The 23,998-nt window shown below is 44.0% G+C and overlaps 1 protein-coding gene across 1 annotated transcript; it reads left to right on the top strand.

Moving 5' to 3' along the window:
- Positions 1-5,132: 5,132 nt before the first annotated feature.
- Positions 5,133-15,799, top strand: LOC118393840 (alpha-parvin-like). Its single transcript, XM_035786962.2, has 13 exons — positions 5,133-5,436; positions 7,922-8,011; positions 9,073-9,143; positions 9,263-9,365; positions 9,511-9,651; positions 10,662-10,777; positions 10,878-10,936; positions 11,938-11,957; positions 12,099-12,160; positions 12,247-12,315; positions 12,397-12,498; positions 12,578-12,650; positions 15,112-15,799. Exons 1-13 carry the CDS (start codon positions 5,301-5,303, stop codon positions 15,186-15,188), a joined length of 1,119 nt encoding a protein of 372 aa, XP_035642855.1. The 5' UTR covers positions 5,133-5,300; the 3' UTR covers positions 15,189-15,799.
- Positions 15,800-23,998: the final 8,199 nt, after the last annotated feature.

Raw genomic sequence — 23,998 nt, 5'->3', positions numbered from 1 at the left:
AATTGTGTGTACTGTTTATAAAGAATACAATTATTTCAAAGGAAACATACAGTCAATGTATTATACTAGCTGCCAAAGCATATGTCCCTGGCTGTATTATCACCAGTATCCAATACCTTCCATTAGCTTTGCTTTTAAGGGGAAAGCTTGATTTAATGTAATCACAACAGAGGTACATACTATTGAAGCACTCTTTTTTTCTAGTATCATCCACTTGTCCCTTCAACCTATCACAGCCTGGACATTTTGTTCAGAAGCTTTGCATCACAAGGTATGACGGACCAATGGTGTGTGTGCTGTGATGTAATCAAAGCTACTGGGGTCAGCAGGTTATGCCTCACTCCCTCCTCCAGTACGGCAGAGATCAGGGGGAAGCTGAGGAAATGTGACCCTTAAAAACATTGAAACGTCTACAGAAGGCCAAGTGTTTCTTGACTAAATAACAATGGAGGTTTGTAAAAGCAATGTATTCAGTGAGATAAATCATGACACACACAGGTATGTGTCTCTTTGGTGTTGTATAAAAGTAGATATTTTATTTCATTAATCTGCTGCCTTCAGAGCATTCAACCCTTAGCATAGATTTGAGATTGTCAATTGAGAAATGCCAACTGTTTTACCTCAGCCATTGGAGCTATCAAGTCAAGGGTAAATGTGCATAGCTGACATTATTTAGTAATTGAGTGATCAACAGGATAGAATATAATAAATAATTTGTAAAAAATGAAAAAAACTGTTTATGCAAGCGGGATCCAGGGGCAAGCTACAATTTTTTAAGTGGCATTTGAGCTATTTAATGTCTCCAGAAATTACAGAACAATTACTTGCAAAGGGAAATTACACTCAACTGAAGTGGCACACTCTCTTGACAGTCAATTTGAGTTGACCGCCTTTGACATGGCATTTTCTATTCAGCAGCCGTGCTTTGTAAATCACTGCCTTATAGTAATATGCAGCTGGTTAAGGGACTGAGAACTGTTTTTCCTATCTGGCCTGGATGAGACTAACGTTGAGCCTCTGATGCCACCCACTGGCGGAATCACTGTTTCCAATAACAGTGTGATATGGCTTCACTTTCTACTCTGACTCACACCTTCCCCTCAGCCTGATCCCTGATCTATGCCACTGTCCCAGGAGAGGGAGGGTGATGAGATATTAATATATAGTGCCTGTATGTGCGGGTATGTATGTTTGCCTGTGTCTCTCACTCTCCCCTACTTTGTCTCTCCTCTGCCACTATACTGCATGTCTGCCTCTCTGTCTGTAAGGTCTTCCTCTCTTGTCTCCACCATTTCCTTTTCCTGTTGTACCTCTTGCCCCTTCCTTCCTCCTCTGTCATCACCCGTTGCTGTGCAGCTCTGCTACGTAATAGCAATACCCTCTGGACTCTAGTTCTCACAGTAACTTTTGTGACCTCAACTCTGGGAAAATAAACTAAATGGATCAAATTACGTTATCTAAGTTATTAACTGATCACGTATGAGTCATTTACGGGTTGGCAACTACCATCTACCACAGCTCATAACAGTGTAATGATTCTATCCTACTGATTCTATTTCATGTCCTCTAATATGTCATTGGAACAGGTAACCACTAGAAAGCACTGTTGTTTAGAAAGAGGCTCATATCAAGAGATCATGGAAATGACCCAAAAATGCCTCTATGTAATTGTCTAATATGTGGGTTCAGGCATTGGCCAGCATAAACATGTTAAAAAGAACCAAGGCCTACAGCATACCAATAGAATTGGAAACACTTTCTTTCTCTTTCTGTCTCCAACTTTCTCACTTGTTCAGCTCACTGAACCAGTTAAACCATCAGCTTCAGGCAGGTTTATGTTGGTATCACAATATGCATGGTGGCTGATTTGATATCTCTCCTATCAGACCACACTGGCTGCTCCATGCTTAATGTCATTCACAACAGGATGAAATCTTGCCTGAATAATCGTATTGCTCAAGGGAGGGTCTGTTTGATCCCCAGTGTTTGGCTCCTATCATATGGCTCACCTCTCTATTGTAAGATAAGGCAGCTTGGTGACAAACAGGCCAAGTTTTACAGGACAGACTGCGTTATCTTCCCAATGGAAAGGTTAAGGTGCTCTGAATACCACGACCATCAGTCACATCTCAATCTGACAAACAATGTGACCGTGTGCCAACCTGTCAGATCCAACATGTGACCAATACTGAGACAGATTCTAATGAAATCTATCAGTTGAAGGAAATTAAAAAGTTCTGTTTCTATTTTAGGAACTTGCTAAATAGCTAGCTATCAGTTGTGATAACCACTTCTATTAATTTGTTTCATACATTTTGTATAACCATACCTCTTGATGTCAGTTATTTATCATGGAACAGATGCTTGGGCAAGTGGAGGTACCAGATGCTATATAATACAGTACCTAAGGGTTATCTGCCTATTAACTGGCTAGTGATATTAAATTAAATTACCAGCTGAGAACAAATCATGCAAAGTCATTTAGACTCGGCACACACTCCTTGCTTACGTAATTGAAGAGAACAGAGATGCAGTTTAAAAGCATTTAGCCCAACCAAACTGCACAGATGATCTCTTTGGCATTGGATTACTTGTCTGTCACGGACACAGCATTTAATGCCTGGAGATGGAATTGGTGAGAGCTGGGGTTAATTGAGACCAGTTATGGAGGGCAAGTCAAGTATCACAGTGATAACTCAAGTCTGTTTTGATGTGTGCACATGTGTTTGTGTGTGTCACCGCTGCATCTGAGGAGCCCTCTGCCTGTGAACTTGACCGTCCTTAACCTGGTCACCGTTCTGAAACAACAGCACTGCATCAATCAAAATACATGTTGTTAATTCAGTACGTTATGATCAGCGTGTTCTGGGAGTCCACCTGCGAGCCGCACTCATGACCTAAGGGTTCAGATGAGACAGTAGTCCGTGGTGTAGGTTGACAGGGTGCATGGCCCTGGATGGTGGATAGAGAGGTGGGACTCCACTGAGAGGAAAGGGAGCGTTTTAGAGTTGTGTTCTTTGTTATTCTTTGTGTCTGTGGAGATGACCACAGCGGGGAGTTTAGAAGGCACAGAGGAGGCCGGATGCTGAGGTCGAGGGGATGTGGAGGTGTAAGGCGGAGGGCTGTGGGCTCAGCGCTCAGCTCTCCCACTCCTCTTTAACGTGCTCCTCGTGCCTCACACCACAGCAGGATCCTCCAGCACAGGGGAAAACCTAACAGAGCTGACACGGCCATGGGAGAACACATGCACTGACAAATAATCACACAAGCACTATAACAGATCTCTCTCATTAATTGTATCTAGTCTAAAGAGTTACATTCCCACCTCCGCATGTGATCAACACAACAGAAGCTGCAGGGACATGTTGAATGTGATTTCAGAAACGTATCTCTAACAGCAGAGCAAAGACCGATATGAGGTTTCAGTCATGCAAAGAATATATGAAGTGGCCCTGCTCTTACCCCTCACTGTCTTTCACAGAACTGAGTATGGCACAGCAAGGGGCATTGGTAGAATGCTGGTGTAAAATGGAATCCACTGCAGAGGTCATTGTTCGTTGTTGTATCTGCCTGTCCGCTCTGCTCATCCCCGTGGACTGCAATGTGACTGTGGATTGACCCTGAGAGCATTTCATATTTTCATGTAAATGCCCTTATCTTAAATGGAAGAAAACTGTCGTTCACACAGGTTATATAATAACAATGATTAGCATTAAAAAAGAACAGCAATCTGAGGCTGAAATTGCAATGAAATTACAGAAGCTGTGAGTGGCAATGAAAATAGAACGCTGTGGAGAGGATAAGTAAATAAAATTCATATTTTCATTTTCTTAGCACTTTCCAAATCATTCCCTTAAATGAAACAAGACAAATGTTCCCATAAGCAAAAAAACCCACATTGTTACAGTAAATGTATCTCAGAAGAGTAATATCTACATGTGTTAATTATAAACCATGTTGCAGGTGAAATAATGTATCTAGGACTTCTATTCCTTTTGCTGTATGACTCCTGATGGCAGAAGAAAAACCTATAAGTTGGTAAGCATGCTCTTAGTCATATCAGTTGAGTGCTAATATGAGTCAATTTGATTATGTCATTCTTAAAGCCTGCCTTAAAACAAGCTTCTATGAGCATATCTGTCCATCTCTTGTCAAATAGGAGAACGTCAGTCTAGTGAGAAATGCATTTGAAAGCTTGGTCAGATGGGTCAAACTCAATGTTAGAGCTCTTGGGTGAAGTGGCCCCAGACGTCCTGACCAGAGGGGCTCCTCACTGTCTGCACCAGTGCCATGCCACAGATAGTCCAACAGTACTGCATGGGAAATGTCTCCTCTAATGACAGCCCAGGGCAAGGCCAGGGCCATTGTGCATTTTGTTTACATGGCTTTGTTCACATAATTGTATCAAAAGAGAGGGCAAAAGGGCTGCACAATAGGCCTTTTGTTCACCCAAAGGTTTTCATAAAACTGGACAGCAAGAGTATGTTACTATTCATGTAAAAACAACACACAAAAATGTATTTATTATCATCTGCATATTTGATTACATCCCAAGATGTTGGAGGTAAATAATGTGGCAGAAATGTGTAGGCCTGTGTTGTCAAGTAGGGGCTTGAATGTCCTTGCTTTGCTAACAGCTCCCACTTGCCTGGTCAGCTGTGCTAGCTAGACCAAGTTCACCAGATCATTAGCAGAACGAGGTAAATAAGCAATCATGTATTGATCTGGCTGAACACTGATTGAGTCCGCTGCCTTGGCTTACCCATTCTCCCCCATTAAGGATAGGGGTTCCTTGAACAAGTTTGTTACACTCCATGTTAGGACTGCAGAACGAGTGTGCTGTATATCATTGGTGATATTTCCTATATTGGCCTTGTTCTAGCCCCATGGAAACTCATGTTTAGCAAAAGTAAAATAAAACTGATGGGAGAATTATATTGCTGAAAGTAAATTAATCTGGATAGTGGAAAAATACGTTTGATAATTTCGCTGGACTTAATTTTCCTATGGATATAATCGAAAACCCTCTGATTCTTTTATATTATCGTCTCATGCTTCACTATACCGTTATTCCTCATAGCTGGACATAGGCTATCTTATTTTTTCCATATCCATAAAATGTGGGTGGGAACGGGATGTGTACGGGAATCAAATAACAGGGAGAAGTCGGATGGCTGCCCAAATACTTGGAATTCCGTTTCCGTCGTTGTCTATTCCGTAAACTTTGACAAGCAGAAAGTGGTGTTTCTATGATAGGCTACAACAGTCTCAATAGCTTGAATATCCAGTAAAAACTGGAAATGGCTTCTTCGCCACAGAAATCACCTTCTTCTCCCAAATCTCCGACTCCAAAATCACCACCTTCAAGAAAAAAAGATGACTCTTTCCTCGGAAAACTTGGGGGAACTTTGGCCAGAAGAAAAAAGGCAAAAGAAGGTTCGTTCATTAGGCTATATTTTTTGTATTTATTATTAAGGCATCTACATAAAAAGGTTGACATCACGAAAGCTAAAAAAAATATAGAAATAAAATACGATTCCTGTTGAACAGTAAGCTACATTAGGCTATATGCTATAAATAGACACATTCCACCGTTTTTTCCCTTCAGAATTAATCAGTTTGTTGAATAGATTAATTACAGTTTTTGCGTGAAAACAAGTTAAGAAACGTTGCTTTATGGTGCTTTCATGACAACTGGGAACTCGGAAAAAACTAGGTCAAATCATGGCGTATATGATCTTCATGTCGAAAATTCGGGGCTCCAGAAAGATGCCCGAGTTCCCGACTTTGAATTCCGATGTGGATGAAAAAAAAACATTCCCAGTCGGAGCTCGTCCCCCCCCAAGTTCCCAGTTGTCTTGAACACACTGAAGAATGAAGTCGGAGATTTCTGAGTTCACAGTTGTTTTGAACGCGGCAATAGTATCAGCCCACGAGTAATTGCTGAGGTGTGTCTATTTCCATGACGTCATTTTGTTATACGACAACGGGGATGGTGATTGAAAGGCCCTCTTCATGTTTGGTGTCTGAATCTATCATCAAATAACTTGTTTTTGGTGAGGGGGACAGGGTCTATTTGAGTTGTATTACATTGTGTTTGTCCAAGCCATAGCAGAAGACTGCTGTGTGTGTCTGTGTTTACAGTACACATGGCTGAGCTACTGCCATGTAAGGATAAGAGGCTGCTGATATTCCATCACAGATGTGTTCACCAAGGAATGAGGAAAAAGTTGCATGCTCTCTCCAGCACAACCACTGCCTGAGTTCAGACCAGAGGCTGCCAAGGCTTTCATAGTTTCACATTTATTTAAATCATACCTTCAATTAAGTATGAATTAGACAAGCACTTGAGTTTTCGTTGAATATTTTTGGTAAATGAGCAAGCATCAAGTATGATTAAATGTCTGAAGCACTATTATTGTTTATAATGTTTCTTGGAAGACACTTTGACCCCTTTTTTATTAATTACATTTGAAGTGTATCTGTTGATACAGACATGCCCTATATATACTCCTGAGGGGCATGTGAAAGTGAGTGTGCAGCTGAGCCCCATTCACCAAAATACTGAACAAATACCATCCAACCTGGTCCTGTAGGGGTCTGTTCCATGGAGGGCCTCTCCGCTGCCATGCCAGCAACATACAGTATTTCAATCATATGAGCGTTATTGTAAACCATGTTGTGTCTCTGCCTGTGAACTGAGGAACAGTCCTTTCAGATCAGAGAGACAGAGACAGACAGAGAGGTTTACATTATCCAGATGACGCTTTTGCGTTGGTTATACAATTTGTTGAGGAACCAAATGGATGCAGCTCTTTTAGTGTGAGGAAGGAGGAAGGTGTCTCTGTGGGTTAGGCCTGAACAGCAGAGGGAGATCTTGGTGTTGATTACTAACAGGATGTTGACATCTCCAGGGGGCTCTTTCTCTGTTTGGGAGGAAACTGAAAAAAAAACATCTAGAAGTTTGTTCTGCAGGCCTTTATCACGTTATGTTATGCAGCTCTACATCAGTGCTATAGGGATCTTACTGACATCAACTGGTCTGGACAGGAACTAGCAGTGCTGGCACCATGGCCAGACAGAGTGGTCAGGTTGTCACATCACCTGTGTGAATTCCCCACATGTGCCAATTTGCACAACGCCAGGCGAGGTAAGTGAAATGATCAGGGAAGGAGGCGGATGCTCAGGACAGCAGCGTGAGACCGAGCATAGATCTATGAACGCCTAGCAACTGGATGGAGAGGATGGCCTTGTCCTGTGTGGGGCGATGTGTCTCAGAGAGAAAGGTTTTTTTCAAAGAGGTAATAGCTCAGACCATGCTGATAGCCATCAGAGCAACTGACCATGAATGCTTAGTTAATAGACATACACTCTCTTACATCTACTCCAATTTACGGTAATAGTGTGATTGGCTCATTCTGGGAATCTCCCCATGTAGTATTATCACTGGCTACAATGAGGCGCTTCATCTTATTGATCAAAGCTAGACTGAGCTCTCTCTCTCCTGGCTAACCCGAACGTGACCAAAGATAACCGGTTATAATTAGAGACATGCGTTGTGAGCCAACTTTTCCTGGTAAGACCAATGTGCCATAATACTGACAACCTGGCATGAAGAGCACAGCTTAACCTGAAGAAAAGAGCCCTAAATTGGGTGGAATCAGTGTAGAGGACAACCTTAGGTGAGTGGAGGAAAGACTCACTCTCCCTGTTATTTGTGTACATGTGAGCTTTACTGCTGAGATGATGAGGGCCAATGTTGTGTGTTGCTGATGCTACTTGACTTGCCCTCCGATTTTCTCTGCTGGACACATTTTTCATGACTATTAACTCAATGGAGGTCTCAGCACAGTTGTATAATAATTAGCCTGTCACACATTGAGTCACGCCACTAAAGGTCTCTGCTTCTCTGCTTTTGCAGTGTCTGAGCTCCAGGAGGAGGGCATGAATGCCATCAACCTGCCACTCAGCCCCATCCCCTTTGAGCTGGACCCAGAGGACACCATGCTGGGTAAGGCCTCCACCTTCACTCCTGCAGTGTATCACATGCCCACGCGCACAGACACACACACACACACACACACACACACACACACACACACACACACACACACACACACACACACACACACACACACACACACACACACTCTCTCTCTTTCTCGCTCTTTCAAATCAAATTGTATTTGTCACATGCGCCGAATACAACAAGTGTAGACCTTACCATGAAATGCTTAGTTACAAGCCCTTAACCACCATTGCAGTTCAAGAAGAGTTAAGAAAATATTTACCAAATAAACTCAAGTAAAAAGTAACACAATAACGAGGCTATATACAGGGAGTACCGGTACCGAGTCAGTGTGCGGGGGTACAGGTTAGTTGAGGTCATTCTTTACAGCAGTCTTATGGTTTGAGGGTAGAAGCTGTTAAGGAGGTGTTTGGTCCTAGACTTGGCGCTCCGGTACCGCTTGCCGTGCGGTAGCAGAGAAAATAGTCTATGACTTGGGTGACTGGAGTCTCTGACAATTTTATGGGCTTTCCTCTGACACTGCCTATTATACAGGTCCTGGATGGCAGGAAACTTGGCCCCAGTAATGTACTGGGTCGTACGCACTACCTTCTGTAGGGCCTTACGATCAGATACTGAGCAGTTGCCATACCAGGTGGTGATGCAACCGGTCAGGATGCTCTCGATGGTGCAGCTGTAGGATCTGGGGACCCATGCTAAATCTTTTCAGTCTCCTGAGGGGGAAAAGGTTTTGTTGTGTCTTGTTCACGACTGTCTTGGTGTTTTTGGACCATGATAGTTCGTAGCTGATGTGGACAACAAGGAACTTGAAACTCTCGAGCTGCTCCACTACAGCCCTGTTGATGTTAACGGGGGCCTGTTTGGCTCACCTTTTCCTGTAGCCCACGATCAGCTCCTTTGTCTTGCTCACATTGAGGGAGAGGTTGTTGTCCTGGCACCACACAGCCAGTTCTCTGACCTCCTCCCTATAGGCCATCTTCATCATCGTGTCGTCAGCAAACTCTCATGCTCTATCTCGTGTGTGTGTGTGTGTGTGGTTCTAGAGGAGAATGAGGTCCGCACCATGGTTGACCCTAACTCCAGGAATGACCCCAAACTACAAGAACTGATGAAGGTGTGAGATATAAAATGACTGCCGTATGTCACAATCAAAGCATTGGAAAGCAATATTGTGCCTTATGAATGTACAGTTTGTATGTGCCTGTTAATTTCTATATAATGTTTTGTATGCAGGTACTCATAGACTGGATCAATGATGTGCTGGTGGGGGAGAGAATCATTGTCAAAGACCTGGCTGAGGACCTCTACGATGGGCAGGTTCTGCAGAAACTCTTTGGTAAAGTATTTAATTCCCTCCAAAACATCCCTTCTATGCTTGCAATGCAGCACTTTATCCTCTGGTATTTGTCTGATTCCAATTGGATCCATGTGTTCTCGTTGTATGTGACAATAAAACATATTTATTTATCTTTGTATTACAGAGAAGCTGGAGGGTGAGCGGCTGAATGTGGCTGAGGTGACCCAGTCTGAGATAGCCCAGAAGCAGAAGTTGCAGACAGTTCTGGAGAGGATAAACGACACTCTGAAGGTCTCAATCAGAAACATCAAATGGACCATTGACTGTAGGTGACATGTTTCACAGAGCGCTGTTTCACTCGAATCCCTAGTATTCTATTAATTTGTTAATAAACCATTTGGAATGTGTTGATCAAAATTATTATTATGCCAATGGTGTGTGTAAAAGACAATGTAAAGGTAATGTAATAAGGTCATTATTTTTTTTACCCTGCTTGTTTGGTCATTTTGTTGGGTGACAGAGAGGCACATAGAGAGTTCACATTGGACTAATCTGCACCCTGCTGACCCTCTGACATTATGACCATAGAAGTAATCCCTGTCTCAAGTGGTGGGAGGTCACGGTACATAGCAGGTCAACGAAAAAAAATCATTTTTCAATTTGATTTTTTGCCATGTTTATTTTTTAAGAATATGCTGAAGCCATGTTTTTTTCTCCATTGGTTTATTGTTCTTTGGTGTATTGCAACCTTCTAATTCTCTTACATTTCAGTTTAATTTTCGGTTTATCCTTTGTAGATGATCTAAAAGCACTTGAGGAAATCAATAGGATTGTTTCTGACTGTGATCAAAGGACAGCTAATCCCTTTGTTTTTCACTCATATCCTCCCATACACCATACAGGTTCTCTAAATAGTAAATGTAATATTTTTGTGGTAAATGAGCACGTTTGGAATTCCATCTTTCAAGAAGATGTCATTTGCAGCTCGGTGTATCAGTCACATGAATCACTTTGACACAACAGACAACAAGAATGGAATTGGTTGTAACAGTTTTCGAACAAAGGCACATTACTTCTACCCCAAAGACACAAGTTCAGTTTGTACCTGACACGGAGTTCATCGTTTTGTTTTTGACCTTTGTTTAACCTTCAACTTGGCATTGTGAAAGCTGAGAGTCGCCTATCTCGCTAATTGTGAAAAAAGAGAATTCCTTATCTGAACCCTGCTCCAGTGCACCAGCGTGTGCATCATCTGTTTAATGACAATGCCCAGTGGATGTACTATAACATTCCTCTCGTTTCCTTCCCTCTTTCCTTTCCTATGTTCTCCCCTAGCTGTCCATGCTAAAAGCATCGTGGCCATTCTCCATTTATTGGTGGCGCTGTCTCAGCACTGCCGCGCCCCCATCCGCCTACCTGATCATGTGTCCATTCAAGTTGTGGTTGTACAGGTATAGTCCTTTCCTGATACATTTTGTACTATGAAAAGGGAAACCCTGAAAACAAGTGAAATATTTGTCAAATGTCATAATTGTCTGTTTTTCCCTACAGAAACGGGAGGGGATCCTGCAGTCTCGCCAGGTTCAGGAAGAGATCACAGGGAACACGGAGTATGTCTTTTACTAACTATGTGCAGATGTCTGGATGAAACTACCCAACTTGTCCTGTCTCCCACTAGGCCTTTATCAGACCCTCAGGGTATGAAGAGAAAATGTTGGAAAATTGTTTACAGAGGCAGCCAAGAAAATGAAGGCCAATGTTTAAGGAAAGAGGGCCTTAGAAACTTGTCAGTGAAGATTATGTTAATTGTATCGTTTGCTTTCCATATTCGAAGTTAATGGAGGTATAAGTATAAGGGACGAGAACCGAACACAATCATGTACTTTGCCTTGGAAAGGTCATTCAAAACAAGGTGATTATAGGGCGAATCACATGTCTGTAAATATCTGTTTACAAATTAGTCAGCAAATGAGTCCGCTGGGCATTGAAGCAGTTGGAACAATTGAGGGACTGATGAGGGGAATGGAACGGCCTCTCCCGGTCTCGCGTTAAAGCGGAAAGACAATGCAGACACTCCAACACCTTGGGGGGTTGATATGGACAGTTGGAGTCCCATGCTGATGGGCGGATTTAGTGAGGGGAGGAGGGTTTGGGGGTTCTGCTCCTGCCAGCCACACCACTGCTTTATGGAGCTGCATCTGATTAATAGTGGTCCAACGGGTGCAAATCAGCTCTGGAGATAAGAGGGAGGGGGCCCTGGGCTGTTGTCCTGCGAGGGGCAGCAGCTGCTCAAGCATGTCTCTGCCGGGGAAGATTGGACCGTGAAGACAAGCCACTGCCTCCCGGGCACATGTCCACCAGGCAGGCCCACCACACAGCGTTTGATCGGACTGCTCCTGGGATAGAACCACAACGCAAATCTCTTTGTCTTTCCGCCTGGCTTTCTTGATTAGACCATCTGCATTCAGTTAATATTTTCCAGTTTAAACAAAGTCCTAGTTAATTTCTTCTTCTCATTTGAACTTGTCTGTTTCGTCTAATGTCGGTCTCCAGCGCTGTGATTACACAGTACGATACCAGTGCTGAAATACTTTGTTCTCTTCTCTTGCAGGGCTCTATCAGGAAGACATGGTAAGCATTTTCAAAATGTGTCATATTACCATGTATTCATTTGAGTTAATTAGCCATTACATTATTACTATTGTATTACTTCTGTGTTAATAAAATGAACATTCTGTTACTGTAATCATTTAACCTCCTATTCAAATTCAGAGCGAGATGCATTTGACACTTTGTTTGACCATGCACCAGACAAGCTGAATGTGGTGAAAAAGGCATGTCTCCATCCTAATTTGAAAAATCGAAGGTATCCATTGTTTGTGTAACATTAACATTGACTGAGTACCTGCCCTTCTTGCAGACTCTGATCACCTTTGTGAACAAGCACTTGAACAAGTTGAACCTGGAGGTGTCTGAATTGGACACACAGGTGAGATTACTTTGTTTCCCTTTTAATATACCTGCTTATGAACATGGTCGTTATTGGTATGTTGTTCTACCTGTCATGCAGTTTGCTGATGGTGTGTACCTGGTGTTACTGATGGGACTGCTTGAGGGCTACTTTGTTCCTCTCTTCAACTTCTTCCTAACGCCAGAGCATTTTGACCAAAAGGTAGGCTAAATTGTGAAAGTTTACAGTGAGCTGCTTACTGGACTGGCATGGCTCATGCTGGATCTCTTTTCCCATATAGGTGCACAATGTGGCTTTCTCCTTTGAGCTGATGCAAGATGGCAGCCTGGAGAAACCCAAGCCACGGGCAGAGGGTGGGTGACTTCATTCTGTACACATACATTGGGGCAAAAAAGTATTTAGTCAGCCACCAATTGTGCAAGTTCTCCCACTTAAAAAGATGAGAGGCCTGTAATTTTCATCATAGGTACACTTCAGCTATGACGGACAGAATTTGAAAAAGAAAATCCAGAAAATCACATTGTAGGATTTTTTAAATGAATTTATGTGCAAATTATGGTGGAAAATAAGTATTTGGTCAATAACAAAAGTTCATCTCCATACTTTGTTATATACCCTTTGTTGGCAATGACAGAGGTCAAATGTTTTCTGTAAGTCTTCACAAGGGTTTCACACACTGTTGCTGGTATTTTGGCCCATTCCTCCATGCAGATCTCCTCTAGATGTTTTGGGGCTGTTGCTTTCAAATCCCTCCAAAGATTTTCTATGGGGTTGAGATCTGGAGACTGGCTTGGCCACTCCAGGACCTTGAAATGCTTCTTACGAACCATTCCTTCATTGCCCGGGCGGTGTGTTTGGGATCATTGTCATGCTGAAAGACCCAGCCACGTTTCATCTTCAATGCCCTTGCTGATGGAAGGAGGTTTTCACTCAAAATCTCACTATACATGGCCCCATTCATTCTTTCCTTTACACGGATCAGTCGTCCTGGTCCCTTTGCAGAAAAACAGCCCCAAAGCATGATGTTTCCACCCCCATGCTTCACAGTAGGTATGGTGTTCTTTGGATGCAACTCAGCATTCTTTGTCCTCCAAACACGACGAGTTGAGTTTTTACAAAAATGTTATATTTTGGTTTCATCTGACCATATGACATTCTCCCAATCTTCTTCTGGACCATCCAAATGCTCTCTAGCAAACTTCAGACGGGCCTGGACATGTACTGGTTTAAAAGTAGGGGGAAAACGTCTGGCACTGCAGGATTTGAGTCCCTGGCGGCGTAGTGTGTTACTGATGGTAGGCTTTGTTACTTTGGTCCCAGCTCTCTGCAGGTCGTTCACTAGGTCCCCCCGTGTGGTTCTGGGATTTTTGCTCACTGTTCTTGTGATAATTTTGACCCCACGGGGTGAGATCTTGCGTGGAGCCCCAGATTGAGGGAGATTATCAGTGGTCTTGCATGTCTTCCATTTCCTAATAATTGCTCCCACAGTTGATTTCTTCAAACCAAGCTACTTACCTATTGCAGATTGTCTTCCCAGCCTGGTGCAGGTCTACAATTTTGTTTCTGGTGTCCTTTGACAGCTCCTTGGTCTTGGCCATAGTGGAGTTTGGAGTGTGACTGTTTGAGGTTGTGGACAGGTGTCTTTTATACTGATAACAAGTTCAAACAGGTGCCATTAATACAGGTAACGAGTGGAGGACAGAGGAGCCTCTTAAAGAAGAAGTTACAGGTCTGTAAGAGCCAGAAATCTTGCTTGTTTGTAGGTGACCAAATACTTATTTTCCACCATAATTTGCAAATAAATTCATAAAAAAATCCTACAATGTGATTTTCTGGATGTTTTTTCTTCTCATTTTGTCTGTCATAGTTTAAGTGTACCTATGATGAAAATTACAGGCCTCTCTCATCCTTTTAAGTGGGAGAACTAGCACAATTGGTGGTTGACTAAATACTTTTTTGCCCCACTGTACATTGTTTCTGAAAGAAAGATATGTGACAACAGAATTTCAACATTTTGTATTAAGGGATAAAGCATTTAAAAATATATATTTTTCCCTTGGGGCAGTATTCACTCAACACCCTGTATATAATCAGAACATGCCTTCTCATCATAACAACCAAGAGACAGCGCACATATTTTAGTCATTCAGCAGACACTCTTATCCAAAGCTAATTATAGGCACTACTTTGCTCAAGCGCAAATCAACACAATTTTCACCTAGTCGGTCGGCTTGGGGAATTGAACCAGCAACCTTTCAGTTACTGGCCCAACGCTTTCAACCGCTAGGCTACCTGCCACCCTATTTGATGTTGGATTACTTTTCCCCCTGGGTATTACTATGTGACCGTTGTGTTAATTGAACTGAGGCCTGTAATAGTTTTAATGGTACGGTCAAGCACCAGTGAGTGGCCCATGATGACTACATTGGGCTGTAACATTTAAGTGTTCCCCTTTAGCTTTGATTTAAAGGTGGTTGCATGCCAAATTATAGCAATAGGCCTACTTAAAGTGCACTGCAATCAAAACAGCTTCATGGAAGCATCTGTTTTTATAATGCATCTTTCCTCACAGCGTAGCTGAAAGAGGCCAGTTTTGCCTCACTGGATGTAATGGGCTAATGTAGATCTTATAGGTGTTGTGTCTTAAGTATACAGTAGCTAGCAACAGGAGCTGGTTCCAATTACAGGCAATGTTTGAAGAAGGTATCATATAGCATGTAAATCGTAGCTCTGAATCTGGGTCATTTTAGATTATTTTCTAGTAAATGTTTCCCAGACTAAAGTTTGCCTTTGGGTTTTCTGATCTTTTGGCAGATATTGTGAACTGTGACCTGAAGTCTACTCTGAGGGTACTCTACAACCTCTTCACCAAATACAGAAATGTGGAATAAAGACGGGAGCTTCACCGTTCATTCAGTTATATCGACGTATCTATCAAGCAAATGCCCTGTTTAGATGTATATTTCAGGGCAAACACAATGCATCTAATAGGGAGAGCACACCTGTGTTAGCTTTGTCCCTGCTGAAGGCTCACTAAAACACAAGTACAGCACAGTATGTTGTAAAGTACTTGGATATGAAAAGACAGATATATTTCAGTATTATTGAAGGTTAACTTAATGAGTTATTGATTATGCCGTCCTATTGTTGAGTCATTGCCATGTTGAATTGTTCTTGCCATTCCGGCCCGAAACCGTTTGAAGTCTACTTGGATTCTCTTCCGACTACATGAAGGATCAGAATATAGATGTATTGAATGTATGACAGCTGAGTTTGTGCTTATCAAAGTATTTACTTCCCATCTTTTGAAAGAAATCAGAAGTTTTGAATTGGCTCAGAATGTTTTTGATTTTTGGGCTTATAACGCAGTGGCACCCAATAGTACGCACTATTAATTTATATACTGCCACGCTGCATATCTTTACCTTTGTTTGGTTTATGTCTAATTTTATATATTTTAATACTGGTCATTGTGCTTTAAAAATAGTCTACCTTTTAGTGACATTTTGGCTCATCATTTACCAAAGAAAGTATTTTAGATAAATTATATGAAGCTGTTAGTCTTAAAAATATTTTGTACTTATCCAAAGCATGATGTATGGCTAATTTTGACTATTTTTTTACAAACCTTTTTTATGAATAGATTATAAAGTAATGTTCCAGAGCAGTGTTTACTAAAACTACAGAACAGCAAGACCCCAGTACAGTGCTAGTTTCAAGAGTGGAGTATGAATTCAAACGATAAAACATACACTATATTCAACAGAACAAGCTAGTAGTGCTGAGAATGTAGTGTGGGAATTTGACCAAAATTGATTCCGTTGTGTACTTTAATTTGAAGGTCGTAATCATTTCTTCCTATGTTGTGGTCTTGAGTGCAGTTTTGATTATGGGCCTTGTGCTGTAGCAAACTTGTGGCATTCCTTCCCATGGAAACTTGTATGCTCTGTATTGTTAATATGCCATCTCATCAAGTGAAATATAGAAGAGCACAAGAAAATGTGGCACCCGAGCGGGACAGGGGTCTAAGGCACTGCATCTCAGTGCTAGAGGTGTCACTACAGACATTCTGACTGGCTGTGATCGGGAGTCCAATAGGGCGTCGCGCAATTGGCCCAGCGTCGTCCAGGTTTGGCCGGTGAAGTCCGTCAATGTAAATAATAATTTGTTCATAACTGACTTAACTTTTTTAAATACATTTTTTAAATACCATCAGGATTTGGTGGTTTTAACATAACTTTACCCAACTTTCATTACACCTGACACCGTTTCATAGACAAATAATACTGTATGGGACTGTGGATGTTGGTGGAAGTGGCTGCTTTACAACGAGAACTTAGCTTACAGTATTCCCAAGAAGTAGAGGTGCTCTACATGCAATTCATGAATGAATTTGCTAACCACACACTGACGGAGTGGCTTTGCTAAGTGCTTAGCTGCGAATAGGAAGGTCACATTTTTCCTTTGAGTAACAACACTACTGAGCACAGCACATAATGCATATGACAAGGGTACAATAGAAGTTTTAGTGGAATTTCTTTGTGCCTGATTTGATCTATGTAGCATGTTTCTTTTATTTAATTGCTTATTTTTAGGAGTTGAAATTCACTTCTTTCAATTTACAGACACTTAAGATTAGTTAAGATGCTTTTAGTGTGTCATGTCAACTCATTTAATTCAGCACAGAAATGAGTGAGAGGAGAAATGAGTGACTTACCTAAAGTAGAAAATACTCAGCTCAGTTCTTTGTTTTCTTGATATTTCTGTTTTTACTCTTGGTCATATCTCTTGTGAATTGAGTTTCTATCTTTCTATACATCATAATGTATAACCTCTGACCCTCTGTCTTCATCTTGCTTTTTGTGGTGCGTTTAACAAATACCACTATTTCCATGAATTGAAGCTCAGAACTTGAAGGCTTAGACCTTTAGGGGAGAATGTGACCATGTATTTTGGTACTTCATTGTTCTGACACATTTCTGGTCATGCTATTATCAGTCAAGCCCAGAGACTAAGAGCTCTGCGTTTTCATCAGAAAGCTGAAATGACCATCCATAATCAACCATTGTGCGCAAAGGTGTTTTGAACAGGAGCCTTTGCAGCCATTAAAGTAATTACCCTCCCATCGCATCTTCTACATCCCTCCCTCCATTCATTATATAAAATAAGCCTCTACGCATGACTAACAGACATGATACTCTCTTGCCTCTGTAGTGTAAGAGCTGCTCTTATGCTGAGAAAACAGACGCACACACAAAAGGTGAGGTAAGAAGTGAGTAATACTACTGATAAGTGGTTCGTAGTTATTACAGGGTTGGCACTTTATGTTGGCATCTATTGATTGGCACCACGGATTCTGATCTGAAAGAGTGAATTGGTCCTTCATTGAAGTTACTTGAAAGCTCCTATTTTCTATGTAGCATATGGGTGTAAAGGCTTTACCTTGTACTCCTTTTGTATGGATGGTTTGTTACATTTCTTGCTGAAGATTGCTTAAGCCATTTTCCCTGTGTGCAATCAGTTTTTTCCTTTCCATGATTCTTCACACATATTTCAACAATAGATGGAAGATATTGATTTATGTTTGGTAAGGGTTTTGAGATTTTCTGTAATTAAATCCGGTCAAGAGATTAGCAGATAGGCAGCAATGCATATCACGTTTAGAGACACATCATTCCTGTTTGTTGCTTAAAGACATTTCTAAAGGGAGAGATTCTTAATTTGCTTAAAGATGTGCAGCACTGAAGTGATTTTTTTTCTAGATGGCAGGACATGAAACTCTGCTTTAAAAACATGCTTTTGTGTGATACCGTAAAACCCTCTGCCTCATACAATCTGCACTCCCATCTGGTGTTAATCACATTTTAGAAATCGGTTATGCCATAATCTCTCTCTAATGGCCGTGGTTTACTGGCAGATACCTTCTGCTGAATAGACAGTGAAGTTTGTAGATGGAAAGTCCTGCTCGGTTTAGATTAATCTACAGTTGAAGTCGGAAGTTTACATACACTTAGGTTGGAGTCGTTAACTCGTTTTTCAACCATTCCAGAAATTTCTTGTTCACAAACTATAGTTTTGGCAAGTCGGTTAGGACATGTACTTTGTGCATGACACAAGTAAATTTTTCAACAATTGTTTACAGACAGATTATTTAACTTATAATTCACTGTATCACAGTTCCATTGGGTCAGAGGTTTACATACACTATGTTGACTGTGCCTTTAAATTGCTTGGAAAATTCCAGAAAATGATGTCACGGCTTTAGAAGCTTCTGATAGGCTAATTGACATAATTTGAGTCAGTTGGAGGTGTACCTGTGGATGTATTTCAAGGCCTACCTTCAAACTCAGTGCCTCTTTGCTTGACATCATGGGAAAATCAAAAGAAATCAGCCAAGACCATAGAACAAAATTGTAGACCTCCACAAGTCTGGTTCGTACTTGGGAGCAATTTCCAAACTCCTGAAGGTACCACGTTCATCTATACAAACAATAGTACGCAAGTATAAACACCATGGGATCACGCAGCCGTCATACCACTCAGGAACGAGACGTGTTCGGTCTCCTAGAGATGAATGTACTTGGGTGGGAAAAGTGCAAATCAATCCCAGAACAACAGCAAAGGACCTTGTGAAGATGCTGGAGGAAACAGGTACAAAAGTATCTGTATCCACTGTAAAACGAGTCCTATATCGACATAACTTGAAAGGCCGCTTAGCAAGGAAGAAGCCACTGCTTCAAAACCGCCATAAAAAAGCCAGACTACGGTTTGCAACTGCACATGGGGACAAAGATTGTACTTTTTGGAGAATTGTCCTCTGGTCTGATGAAACACAAATAAAACTGTTTGGCCATAATGACCATTGTTATGTTTGGAGGAAAAAGGGGGAGGCTTGCAACCCGAAGAACACTATCCCAACGGTGAAGGAAGTTAAAGCTTGGTCGCAAATGGGTCTTCCAAATGGACAATGACCCCAAGCATACTTCCAAAGTTGTGGCAAAATGGCTTAAGGACAACAAAGTCAAGGTATTTGAGTGGCCATCACAAAGCCCTCACCTCAATCCTATAGAAAATTTGTGGGCAGAACTGAAAAAGCGTATGCGAGCAAGGAGGCCTACAAACCTTACTCAGTTACTCCAGCTCTGTCAGGAGGAATGGGCCAAAATTCTCCTAACTTATTGTGGGAAGCTTATGGAAGGCTACCTGAAATGTTTGACCCAAGTTAAACAATTTAAAGTCAATGCCACCAAATACTAATTGAGTGTATGTTAACTTCTGACCCACTGGGAATGTGATGAAAGAAATAAAAGCTGAAATAAATCATTCTTGTCACGACCCCTTTTCGTGTATCTGTTGGTTTTGTCTGATTGGTTTCACCTGTGTGTTGTTTAGTTTATTAGTGTCTGTATATATAGTAGGTTGTCCAGCCCTTGTTTTGTGCGGGATTGTTTATTTGTCATCATTGTCTGTCGGTGTATCTTGTGTTCTTATTCTCCGGTTCGTCTTTTATCCTGTGTTGGAGCAGCAGCGTCTCCTCTCCCATCGATGGAGGAGAGGGTCCTCCATCATACCAGCGTGATTCACCGGATTGGTTCTGCTATGGACCAAATGATGGAGAGAATAGATCGATGGGAGAGGAGTGGCCTCCCCACCTCATCTCTAGCAACCCCTTCTCCAGCACCTCTTGTTTCTGTGACCACATCTGGCTCCGGGGCTCTTCAGCTGACACTCCCACGGGAGTATGACGGATCGGCGGCTGGGTGCCAGGGTTTCCTCCTTCAACTGGAACTATACCTGGCTACCGTGCGTCCTGCTCCCTCTGGAGAGGAGAGTGTGTGCGCCCTAGTCTCCTGCTTGACTGGGCAAGCCCTCGAGTGGGCCAACGCAGTGTGGAATGGTCCGGACTCAGCTAAGGATAATTACCCAGAGTTCACCCGCCGATTCCAAGCTGTTTTTGACCAGCCACCCGAGGGTCGGGCAGCGGGTGAACGGCTGTTCCACCTGCGTCCGGAGACGAGGAGCGTACAGGATTTTGCTTTAGAGTTTAGGACTTTGTCAGCAGGAGCAGGATGGAACGACAGGGCCTTGATTGATCATTTTAGATGTAGTCTCAGGGAGGACGTCCGCAGGGAGCTGGCATGTCGGGACACCACATTCACACTGGATGGACTTATCGATCTGGCTATCCGTCTCGACAACCTGCTGGCTGCTCGCGGGCGTTCGGATCAGGTCCTGTCGTTTCCTATCCCCAGCCCCCCTGTCCCTATCCCTATGGAATTAGGAGGTACGGCTTCGAGGGGGACTGGAGGAGGAGTGTCCTCCTGCACCAGTTGTGGTCGACGAGGGCACACGTCCGACCGGTGCTGGAGGCACTCGTCTAGGAGTCGGGAGGACAGGCGGAACACTGCTTGATCACCCCAGGTGAGTAAGCACCAAACTCATTCAGAGCTTCCTGTCAGTCATGTGTTTGTATTGATTTCTTTCCCTGGGTTTTCCCCCTCTCTACAGCATAAGGCGCTAGTCGATTCAGGCGCAGTTGGGAATTTTATGGATCGTGGGCTTGCGTTAAGGCTAGGGATTCCCCTGGTGTCGTTAGATCGACCTTTCCCCGTGCACTCCTTAGATAGCCGACCATTAGGGTCAGGAGAAATTAGGGAGGCTACGGTGCCGCTGGACATGGTAACGCAGGGTGATCATAAGGAGCAGATTAGCCTGTTCCTTATAGATTCACCTGCGTTTCCAGTGGTGTTGGGGGTTCCCTGGTTAGCTCGACACAACCCGGTGATTTCTTGGCGACAGGGGGCTCTTAAGGGGTGGTCAGAGGAGTGTTCAGGTAGGTGTATAGGAGTTGCTGTTGGTGCGACTACGGTGGAGAGTCCAGACCAAGTTTCCACCGTGCGCATTCCCTCTGAATATGCCGATTTGGCTATCGCCTTTAGTAAAGGGAAGGCGACCCAATTACCACCTCATCGTCGAGAGGACTGCGCGATAAACCTTCTGGAAAACGCTGCACTTCCTAGGAGTCACGTGTATCCATTGTCCCAGGAGGAGACAGTTGCGATGGAAACATGTTTCTGAATCGCTGGGGAAGGGGTACATTCAGCCCTCCGTATCACCCGTCTCCTCGAGTTTCTTTTTTGTGAAGAAGAAGGATGGTGGTCTGCGTCCGTGTATTGATTATAGAGGTCTAAATTCCATCACAGTGGGGTTTAGTTACCCACTACCTCTCATCACTGAGGCAATGGAATCATTTCACGGGGCGCGCTTCTTCACAAAATTGGATGTGAGGAGCGCGTATAATCTGGTACGTATCCGGGGAGGAGATGAGTGGAAAACCGTATTTAGTACTACTTCTGGTCATTATGATTACTGCGTCATGCCACACAGGTTGAAGAATGCTCCAGCCGTTTTCCAATCCTTCGTAGATGAGATTCTCCGAGACCTGCTCGGGCAGGGAGTGGTAGTGTACATTGATGACATCTTGATCTATTCTGCCACACGCGCGGAGCATGTGTCTCTGGTGCGTAAGGTACTTGGGCGACAACTGGAGCATGACCTGTATTGCAAGGCAGAGAAATGTCAGTTTTTCAAACAGTCCGTTTCCTTCCTGGGGTATCGTATTTCCACCTCCGGGGTGGTGATGGAGGATGATCGCGTTACAGCCGTGCGTAATTGGCCGACTCCGACCACGGTGAAAGAAGTGCAGCGGTTTTTAGGGTTTGCCAATTACTACCGGAGGTTTATCCGGGGTTTTGGTCAGGTGGCTGCTCCCATCACCTCACTGCTGAAGGGAGGACCGGTGCGCTTGGGCTGGTCAGCAGAGGCGGGCAGAGCTTTCAGTCATCTGAAGGAGCTGTTCACTAATGCGCCCGTGTTGGCGCATCCGGACCCCTCTTTAGCGTTCATAGTGGAGGTGGATGCGTCCGAGGCTGGGGTTGGAGCCGTGCTGTCGGGCGTGCCATCCAAGCTCCGCCCGTGTGCTTTCTTTTCGAGCAAGCTCAGCCCAGCGGAGCGAAACTATGATGTGGGGGACCGGGAGTTGTTAACTGTAGTCAAGGCTCTGAAGGTGTGGAGACATTGGCTTGAGGGGGCTAAATACCCTTTTCTCATCTGGACTGACCATCGTAATCTCGAGTACATCCGGGCAGCTAAGAGACTAAATCCACGTCAGGCTAGATGGGCCATGTTTTTTACCAGGTTCCAGTTTAACCTCACATATCGGCCAGGCTCCCAAAACACCAAAGCTGACGCACTGTCTCGCCTCTATGATACCGAGGAACGGTCAGTTGAGCCAACTCCCATCATTCCACCGTCATGTCTCGTGGCACCGGTGGTATGGGAGGTGGACGCTGAGATAGAGAGGGCCTCACGGTCAGAGCCGGCTCCTCCTAACTGTCCAGTAGGGACCAAATACGTGCCGAGGGTGGTCCGGGACAAGCTGATTCGGTGGGCTCATACTCTTCCCTCCTCGGGTCATCCTGGTATCAAGAAGACAGTGCAGAGTCTGAAAGGGAGATACTGGTGGCCCACACTGGCTAAAGACGTGAGATTTTATGTCTCCTCCTGCTCAGTGTGTGCTCAGAGCAAGGCTCCTTGGCACCTGCCTAGAGGGAAATTACAACCCCTCCCCGTTCCACAACGGCCATGGACACACTTACCGGTGGATTTTCTTACCGACCTTCCCCCGTCCCAGGGAAGTACTACGATCCTGGTCGTTGTGGATCGGTTTTCTAAGTCCTGTCGCCTCATTCCGTTGCCCAGTCTCCCTACGGCCCTGCAGACTGCTGAGGCTTTGTTTACCCATGTCTTCCGGCACTATGGGGTGCCTGAGGACATCGTCTCTGATCGGGGTCCCCAATTCACGTCCAGAGTGTGGAGGGCGTTTATGGAGAGACTGGGGGTCTCGGTTAGCTTAACCTCAGGTTTTCACCCCGAGAGTAATGGGCAGGTGGAGAGCGTAAACCAGGATGTGGGCAGGTTTCTGCGGTCCTATTGTCGGGACCGGCCTGGTGAGTGGGCAAGGTATGTTCCGTGGGCCGAACTAGCCCAGAACTCCTTACGCCACTCCTCTACAACCTTGTCTCCTTTTGAGTGTGTGTTAGGTTACCAGCCGGTCCTGGCTCCATGGCATCAGAGTCAGACCGAAGCTCCTGCGGTGGAGGAATGGGTACAGCGCTCCAAGGACACCTGGAAAGCCGTTCAGGACTCATTACGGTTAGCGGGAGAACGGCAGAAGAGGAGCGCTGACCAGCACCGCAGTGAGACCCCCGTGTTTGCACCGGGGGACAGGGTCTGGCTGTCGACCCGAAACCTGTCCCTCCGCCTGCCCTGTCGGAAGCTGGGGCCGCAGTGTGTGGGGCCGTTCAAAGTCCTGATCAGAATAAACGAGGTGTGTTACAGGTTACAACTTCCTAGGTATTACCGTATTAACCCCTCGTTTCATGTGTCACTCCTCAGGCCGGTGGTGGCTGGTCCCCTGCAAGAAGGTGAGGTGCCTGAGGTCCCTCCGCCCCCTCTGGACCTCGAGGGGTCCCCGGCGTACACAGTTCGAGTCATTCTGGATTCGAGACGCCGGGTGGGGGGCCTACAGTACCTCGTGGACTGGGAGAGGTACGGCCCGGAGGAGAGATGCTGGGTTCCGGTGAGGGACATTTTGGACCCTTCTCTCGTGATAGAATTCCACCGCCTCCACCCGGATCGC

The sequence above is a fragment of the Oncorhynchus keta genome, chromosome 14 (assembly GCF_023373465.1).
Source record: "Oncorhynchus keta strain PuntledgeMale-10-30-2019 chromosome 14, Oket_V2, whole genome shotgun sequence".
NCBI classification, from domain to species: domain Eukaryota; kingdom Metazoa; phylum Chordata; class Actinopteri; order Salmoniformes; family Salmonidae; genus Oncorhynchus; species Oncorhynchus keta.
This window is presented reverse-complemented; position numbering and strand designations above follow the sequence as displayed.